This window comes from Mchenga conophoros, linkage group LG1 (assembly GCF_057382185.1).
Source record: "Mchenga conophoros isolate Kocher_MC1m ecotype Shallow Benthic linkage group LG1, M_conophoros_male_GT1.1, whole genome shotgun sequence".
NCBI classification, from domain to species: domain Eukaryota; kingdom Metazoa; phylum Chordata; class Actinopteri; order Cichliformes; family Cichlidae; genus Mchenga; species Mchenga conophoros.
In genome coordinates, this window is record NC_140526.1 from 18,899,995 (window position 1) to 18,908,678 (window position 8,684).

The following is an 8,684-nucleotide window of genomic DNA, read 5'->3' on the forward strand; positions in this document are numbered from 1 at the left end:
AGAGGGATCAGATGTCCCACTAGGACTGTTTTCGGATTAGGGACTGTTATCAGGAACTGCACTGAATTCCCTTGTACCCCTTTAGTACTACGGCCATGTTCTACATTTTGATCAGCTCTAATTTGCAGAACCCCACACAGCAGCTTTTAAGCCTTGGGAGTAAATTTCAATTTGGTCACCCAAAATGTCTCTGCTGGGAATCCTTTGGCAGAGAGTTGTCATTTAACTCATCTAATCTATTTGTTCCATCCTAAAATGGCCCCAGGCACTTATCTGAGTAGTTATTTTTGAAGCATTTATTTGATACAACAAAAATAAAAACTGCATGTGCAAAAGTCACCACTCTAAACTGGTCACACTGTGTCCCATACTCTGGGTTTAAAAGCTTTAACTTAATTGAACTTCCACTTTTACCAGCATCTTTCCTCTTCTTCTTTCAGCTGCTTCCTTTTGGGGTCACCACAGATGATCATCTGCCTCCTCTGCCATCCTCTTCTGCCACACCAACCCTCTGCATGTCCTCCTTTACGGTATCCACAAATCTTCTCTGAGGTGTTCCTGTTTTCCTCCTGCCTGGCACCTCTATATTCAACATCCCTCTGATGTACTCATTTTTTTCTAATCTTGTTCATCTTGGCCACTCCCAATGAACATCTAAGCATCATCAACACTGCCACCTCCAGTTCAGCCTCCTGTCTTTATGGCAGTACAAAACCACACCATACATCACTGCAGACCTCACTAATATCCCATAAACCTCCCCTCTCACTCTTCTGTCCACACAAAGCACCCCTGACACTCGTCTTCACCAGCTCCTCCACTGTCTTTTGTTGTCACCGTTGTTGCTTTGGATATTGAGTACTATCGACCCGATTCTTTTGTCCTCAGGCTTGATAGAGAAGACACAAACTCAGTGTATTCAAAATATATACTTTATTCAACAAAACCTTCCGGGAGGGAGATGTGCACAGCGCGAAGCCTCCTGCAAAATCTAATGCATTACCAACAGGATGAGTGTAATATACTCTACACCCCCGCTCCCCACGTCGGGCACTCACGGCCCGAAGGTCGTCTCCTGTTGTTATCATCTATCAGCACAAACATGAGCGAGACTCTCTGGAAAGTCTGCACTAAAGATCCTGTTTATCACAATTTCATGTCGCCAAGCAGTCTCATGACCTAAAACACAGTGTATAAACCCTCAAAGCTGGCCTTTAATATTACACTTTAATATGTACTTAGCAAATAGGCACTTGGATTATATTTTATAACAATGCTACTAAAAGTAAATATAACAAAATTAAGGTAACAAGGAATCGTTTCAGCCCTTGTCAGATTTGTCATACTTAGGCGTATTCGGGATGTCTACTGCATTCAAAAAGCTACATTTTTATTATTATAACTACTCTGAAAAATAAAGAATGTCCTTTTTTTTTACAAAAAAAATAACAAAGAAAAAGCTAGCAGTAAAAGTACTAAAAACTAAAAGTTAGTTTAGTTTTTCAACAATAAAGAGTAAAACTGAAAACGAAACTAAAAACGTAAAAAAAACCCAACAACCAACAACTGACATTTAAATTCTTCATACCTGTTTCTAAACTTCAATATTTGTGTTCGACAGCGCCATGTGAGTCATGTGACCCACCCCGCCGGTCATATGACGTTCAGTTTCACGCGGAGCTGTAATCGAGGAAGTTGAAGTGAACGCTTCTTCTTCCTCTTTCCTCGCCGAGCGCAGGGATTTATTTTCGGGGTTCGTTTTGTGTTTGAGACGTGACCCGGGCTTCAGCCATGCTCGGTGGAGGTCTGCTGCTGTGTTTGCTGGCCGTGTTTCCGCTCGGCTCGCGGGCTGAGTACAATCCGGACGAAGTGACGCACTTGCCCGGAATGACGTTCAAACCGAACTACCGACAGTGGTCAGGATACCTGCAGGCACGGCCTGGAAAGTTTCTCCATTACTGGTAAGAACCGGTGGTAAATGCGCCAGAAACGTCGTCAGAGCATGACAGGTTGCCCACACCGCGGTGGTTTCTGTGAGCTTTTACCTCTTATACTAATTATCTGCAACGGGAGCCGGATTAAATTTTCAGTTTAGAGCCCGAATGTTTAAAAAAAAAAAAAGGAAAAGAATCGGCTCATAATCAGCTTTTATAATAATATTAATTACAACTAAGTACATCCTTCACGTTCTTCCCACTAACACAGAGTCTATTAATTACCCCTGAGTGTATATGGACAAAAGTACTGGGCCACCTACATAATAAACCTATATATATATTTTCCCAGGTATGTTACAGCTTTCAGTCTTCCTGCAGGATTTTGGAGTGTGTCTGTGGGGAATTTTTGCCCATTCATCTAGAAGAGCTTTTGTAAGGTCAGACACTGTTGTCGGAGGAGATGACCTGGCTCACTGTCTCAGTTCTAGTTCATCCCTAAGGTGCTCTGTGGGGTTGAGGTCGGGGCTCTGTGCAGGCCTTACCTTTATGGACTTTGGTCCATCCCGGAACAGAAAAGGGCCTTCACCAAACTGTGCCTACAAAGTTGTCTAAAATGTCTTGGAATGCTGAAGCATTACAATTTTCCTTCACTGGAACTAAAGAGCCCCGCAACAATCCATAAAACAATCCCATTACATTATTGGATTCAATAACTAAGCGGTACACCTAAATGCTTCTATTGCTTTTGTCCACATGATGCGTTTCCTTGCGTAGTTCATGTAAGCCTGGTAAACATGACTTCATGTTTGCAGCAGCACCCTGTGTTATCCTGAATCAGAAAGACAAACCAGTTGAGCAGGTTTCTTGAACTTAAACACCAAATCACTGAGGAACTTCAAGGAAAGCTTTAGATCACGGGTTTTGATGCAGATAAACAAAACTGTCCTTGTGGTTCTAGCTTGGGTCTTATCTGGTGTGTGAGTGGTGTCAAAGGTTTTCTGAGCTCAATTATTGTATTGGCTCTGAGGTTACAGTGCATTGGAGCAATTGGTCCTTATTACACTCGTTCTTGCCTGCAGATCTGCTTTCACTATTCACAAGAGATTATCTAGTTAGTTGGAAAGAGTAACTTTGAGTTTGTGATAGCTTGTGTCCTGATTTCCTGCAGGTTTGTAACTTCTCAGAGGGACCCAGTCAAAGACCCTCTGGTGCTCTGGTTGAACGGAGGCCCTGGCTGCAGCTCGCTGGATGGGTTCCTCTCAGAGAATGGACCATTTCATGTGAGTTTGCTCACTGTGTGCATAACTACACTCGTGCACTGAGTAAAGTGGATTTCAATAGAAAAGTCTTGACTCTGATTTTCAGGTAAATGATGATGGGGCTACGCTGTACGAGAACAAATTCAGCTGGAACAAGATTGCCAATGTGCTGTATGTCGAGTCTCCTGTAGGTGTGGGATATTCCTACTCTGATGATGAGAAATATGCAACTGATGATGACCAGGTGAGTTCAGTGTGTTAAATAACCAATGCAGATTTTTACAAAGGAAGAAAAAGTGATTGTGAAATGTAAAAACATGTGAAATGTTTATCATAGGTTGCCCAAGATAATTACAAAGCCCTGCAGAATTTCTTCTCCAAGTTCCCAAACTTCAGTCAGAACAAGTTCTTCATCTTCGGGGAGAGCTACGGTGGAATTTATGCGCCAACACTCAGCCTCCTTGTGGCCACGGGAAAAGCCAAAATAAACTTTAAAGTGAGACACTTCATCTGCCTCATGTCCTAATGTAGTTTCATGATGAAGGAGAAGTTGTTCCTCTATATTGTGCCCACTGATGTGGTTTAAAATGATGCATTTTCTTGTTTCCAGGGCTTTGCAGTGGGAAACGGCCTCAGCAGCTTTAATCTCAATGACCAGTCACTGATCTACTTTGGTTACTACCACGGCCTCTTTGGAGAAGAGTAAGTTTTGCCAAGGCTTCTTGTTTTATTATGAAGGAATGGCTTTAAAAAGAAATGGTGTTTATTGTTTGCATGCTCCATTACACACGAGATGAATTCTCTTGAGTTGCTACATAAAAAAATATCTGATCACTTAGATTGTTTTTCCTATTAAAGTCAGGAGCTGGGAAGCATATCATTTTTACATTTTAATATCATTCTTCATATAAAAATATGACAGAAGTAATCTGCCTTCAAGTTAAGAGATCATTTGCACAGAGCTGATGCAGAGCTGTTTCTTGTGCAGTTTGTGGCGTGACCTGAACATAAATTGCTGTAAGGATGGGACCTGCAATTTCTACAACTCCAGTTCTGAGACATGCACAGTACTGGTAACGTGTTCACTGTTGCCTTAATCAACTGGGGATTTCTCATGTTGACTTAAGTCTTTCAGACATATACTACTTTGTCTCCTTTACAGGTAAACGTGGCCTTTGGTCTCGTCTATAATAGTGGACTTAATGAGTACGCCCTTTACTTGGATTGTGAAGGTCAGAGAAGATCCAGTAGAGTCTATGAGAGGACCATGAGTCTTCTGTTTAGGAACTACAGGAATCACCCACATACACACAAGGTAACCCTCCAAAAACAAGTTTTCGTGCACTCCATGTCTGTCCTTCACTTGTCCTGGGTTTTAATGATAGTGTTTATTGAAGTTTTCAGCACAGAGAAGTTCCTCCACCACTCTGGGTGAAGTCCCACCCTGCATCAACAGCACAGCCCAGATGAACTGGCTGAACAGAGGTGACGTGAGGAAAGCGTTGCACATTCCAGCTATCCTGCCTCCTTGGGATATCTGCAGGTACGGCAAAATCTTCTGGTTATTCCAAAATTGGTGATAAATAATGTTATGTGTGCACCTCAAGTCCTCTTTGTTGAAGTTTTACTGAATACAGTGGGATGCGAAAGTTTGTGCAACCTTGTTAATAGTCATCATTTTCCTGTATAAATTGTTGGTTGTTACAATAAAAAATGTCAGTTAAATATATCATATAGGAGACACACACACAGTGATATTTGAGAAGTGAAGTTTATTGGATTTCCAGAAAGTGTGTAAACACATGACTGTGGCTCTCTAATGGTGGGCTGTTCCTCATCATCATCATCATCATCATCATCATCATCATCATAATAATAATAAACTCAGACACTGAGGCTTCTATATGTATACATCCTCACATATATCAGCATTTCTGCCAATAACAGCAAGTTCAAATAAATCCTGGTGTGGACGGTGGTGTTGATGGAAGGCGAAATGAAGATTAAGTTTCACTTTTTAAGAAATCTACACCTTTCTCAAAGGCAGTATAACTTTCCAGGGCCCTCGCATTTAAAGCATTATCTTAGTTCAGTTCACTTCAGATCAGTTATATTTATATAGCACCAAATCAGGCAACAGCCTCCTGTTGTTGTACTTTCTTTTGTAAGGTAAAGACCCTAAAATAATAGAAAAACCCAAACAATGAGACAACCCCCTGTTAGCAAGGACTTGGTGACAGTGGGAAGAAAAAACTCCCTTTTAACAGGAAGAAACCTCCAGCAGAAGAAGGCTCGGGGAGGGGCGGCCAGCTGACACTACCAATGGGGGTGAGGGGAGGTAGACAGGACAAAAAAAGCACAAATGAATAACTAATGACTAAATGCAGAGTATGATTGTAATTAGCATAGTGTGATTTCCGTGATAAGTATGTATTTGTTGCAGTGATAAAGTTGGAGCGCAGTACAAAGTGCTGTATGCAACAATGAAGGACGTGTACCTGAAGCTGCTCTCTCTGGGCCTCCGTGCGCTCGTCTATAACGGAGACACCGACATGGCCTGCAACTTTCTGGGCGACCAGTGGTTCGTGGAGGATCTCGGCTTGAAGGTAGCTTTAATTCTACATTCATAAATTATACTTTTTCACACCAATGACAGGCACTACTTGTACTAAAATGTTCTTAGGCAACTACTAAATACCAAACCTGGATTCATGAGGACCAAATTGCTGGCTTTTATCAGATGTTTGGAAACATCACTTTTCTGACTGTTAAGGTAAGCATTAATGCTTTTGCATTGTCGGTTTGTTTTATGTGAAGATGTCGCAGTTACTCAAAATACTGCTTTGATCTGTTTCAGGGTGCAGGTCACATGGTTCCTCAGTGGGCTCCGGGTCCAGCTCTCCACATGTTTCAGTCTTTCATAACAAATTCCCCTTACTGAGTCGGAGAATGTACTTTTTCTTTATTTGTTATTGTTGTTCTCAGGGAAATAAATTTGGGATGTAAAAATGACTCTTTGGTACTGCACTTGTTCATTTTCAGTTACCTCCACTTTTAATAGGTCAAGGCTGTCAGCTGTGTCTGGCTCTTGACAGAACAAATGGAGAACACTTTCTTTGTTTTTGTTTTGTTTTTTTTGTGGGGTGGGGGCGTGCCCAAAAGTTTAATTAATCAAATTAACAAAGAAATGAATAACCCATAGTTGTTAAATGGTTATAACTGTTTTTCCCTCAATCTCAGTTTTTATGGGTGAAATTTGTGTTCGTTTAGATTGAAATTAACTGATTTGGTCACAAACCCTCTCCAAAGCTGCTGGTATGTGTGTATTTTTACCATTTTTGTCAGGAAATTCAGGAGCTACTTGTGTATAAAAGAACCATCTGCATCCTGTGGTTTCTGCAAAGCTTCTTCTCATTGACTCAGACAGATCTGAGTCCAGATATTTGATGCTGAACTTTAATAGTATATAAAGTACTGTCTGTGGCACTTATGTAAATGTTTTTTTCGTCCTTATGGTTGACGTGTTAAAAGAACAATGTAAAAGGATTTTTTTTTAAACGTGTTGTCTGATGTCTTAACTCCGATCAAAAACTGTAAGTCGATGAAGTGAATTCAATGTCTTTTATTAAATTTTTTGTTCAACTCATGAGATTTGAGCAGTCTACATTTATTCACATGCTTTAACTACACTTCATTTATTGAAGTAGCATTGAATGTTCACTAAAATATTTCTACCAAATCTTCCCATTAACATATTTTCAAGTCACTTTTATGAGACAACAGGGACATGATTGTGATTAGCAAATGCTTTGTTAATCAGTGGTGTTAATGCAGCTGATCATCGATAAATTAAGTTTGACACACAAGTTAAAGCACCAAACCATAAAAAAAAATGATCATAACAATGATTGTCTAGAAAAAAAAAAGTATCCCAGCACTTAGTATTTTAAGAAATTTTGATTTTGTAGTTTTTCTTCACAACTATGATAAATGTCCGTCCAGCAGTCTCATGTAGCATACCCGTGTTTCTGACAGTCCCTTTTTTCTGTTTTGTCAGTTGTGTTCACAAAAGTACTTGCTGGGTTTCATTAAACAGGAAAAATATAACTACATAAACATGAAATCAGAGTCACAAAAAAAAAAAAAAAAAAACATGTACTGCAAAAATGGTTATTAAAGTTACAGTTGGTACAAAGATGAGGGGTAAAGTCATTTGACGTAGTTTAACCATGTCAGTGATCTGTGCTCTGTATATCTTTAGTGTTGGGATATTTGAAGAAGAAAAAAAAAAAAAAAAAGCTCCCACTTTGGTTTGAGGCAAACAAAAACTAAAATTATTTCTTTAACTTAAAATGTCACATGTGCAGTTTGCTCAGTTTCCTTCCTGTCGTGTCTTAAAACCCTTTCGTGTAAATAAAGTGCAAAGTGAATGCTTTGTAGGTTACATCCTTCCCTCTCTTTACAAACCTGTGGAGGTGGTGCTCATTTGTGCAGATACCGAGCTGCCCTTTTCACCCTGTTTTACACACTGGCTTCAATGAGCATATCGTTGTAGGCTTTTGCTCATTTGTACAAATAATCTAATCTAGTCCAATCTAATCTAAAATTCAGTTGTCAAACTACCTTGTACTGTAACACAATAAATTACACAAACCAATAAACAAAAAAAAAAAGTAACTCATTTTTAAATCAGTTTTAAAGTGTAGTATGTTTGGTTGTTTTGTCCCTATAATTGAAAACCTCATAATCAAACTGCCCTGGCTCTGCATTAATGCCAGTCTACGCCTTTACATACATTTAATATGCTTTGTCCTACTGTGGTAACGTATCACTTAATCCAGTTTGTTTTTTTTTACACTGATGAGTAGACAAACTATTAGCAGCGACATAATTAGTACTGAACATGAATTACATTATGACATGCTAATTAAATTACACAAAGTGGTACAATTCTTCTGTTAAAATCAATCTGATTAAGTCCTTCGGCTCTTGTAAACAGGAACGTGTCATTGTTACATCCACAGAGGGGAGTAAGGAGTGCGTGTCCCCTCTGGAAATAATGACACAGTAAAACACATGAAACATGCTGTTAGAAGCGTCTGAATTCCCTCAGCATGACGGGGTGACTCCCCAATTGAACAAAACTCTCTAGACCTTCATGTCAGTACGGAGCAGGTGATGTTTGTCTTTGTTGTTGTTTTTTTTCTTTGGTCATGAGACGCTTTGTATCATCCAGAGGCCTGAGAGCAGCACCGGCTCGTGAAAATTATTCCCTTCAGTTGACGACGTCCTGGTAGATGGAGTTTGTCGTGGTGAGGCCAAATATGAACGCTCCAAGTGTAACCATGGCGACACTGAAGATCACCAGCCCGTGCCAGCTGTGAGAGAGAGAGGAAATACATCCGTCTGAGCATGGATAACTTTTTTTGCAATAATGACAGTGAATCATGTGGCTCCAATGTCAAAAGATTAAAGAAACTTTAAAAAG

The 8,684-nt window shown here is 40.0% G+C and overlaps 2 protein-coding genes across 3 annotated transcripts in view; one reads left to right on the forward strand and one right to left on the reverse strand.

The window, feature by feature from the left end:
* Positions 1 to 1,664: 1,664 nt before the first annotated feature.
* On the forward strand, positions 1,665 to 6,842 carry LOC146583234 (lysosomal protective protein). Its single transcript, XM_085268783.1, has 11 exons — positions 1,665 to 1,961; positions 3,106 to 3,217; positions 3,303 to 3,440; positions 3,534 to 3,692; positions 3,807 to 3,898; positions 4,185 to 4,269; positions 4,359 to 4,511; positions 4,594 to 4,739; positions 5,640 to 5,802; positions 5,880 to 5,969; positions 6,054 to 6,842. Exons 1-11 carry the CDS (start codon positions 1,792 to 1,794, stop codon positions 6,135 to 6,137), a joined length of 1,392 nt encoding a protein of 463 aa, XP_085124909.1. The 5' UTR covers positions 1,665 to 1,791; the 3' UTR covers positions 6,138 to 6,842.
* Positions 6,804 to 8,684, reverse strand: part of slc38a7 (solute carrier family 38 member 7) — a 13,120-nt gene continuing 11,239 nt past the window's right edge. For both annotated transcript variants that reach the window (XM_085268794.1, XM_085268802.1), the window contains exon 12: positions 6,804 to 8,574. In XM_085268794.1, the coding sequence (XP_085124920.1) occupies positions 8,472 to 8,574 (103 nt within the window). In that variant the 3' untranslated portion in view covers positions 6,804 to 8,471. The remainder of the gene's footprint in view (positions 8,575 to 8,684) is intronic.

Excerpts from the sequence above, each read along its gene's own strand:
- LOC146583234 (XM_085268783.1), top strand. The coding sequence starts at position 1,792 with ATGCTCGGTGGAGGTCTGCTGCTGTGTTTGCTGGCCGTGTTTCCGCTC. Across the intron at positions 3,441-3,533 it reads ATGCAACTGATGATGACCAG|GTTGCCCAAGATAATTACAA; the intron begins GTGAGTTCAGTG and ends TGTTTATCATAG. Across the intron at positions 4,270-4,358 it reads CTGAGACATGCACAGTACTG|GTAAACGTGGCCTTTGGTCT; the intron begins GTAACGTGTTCA and ends TCTCCTTTACAG.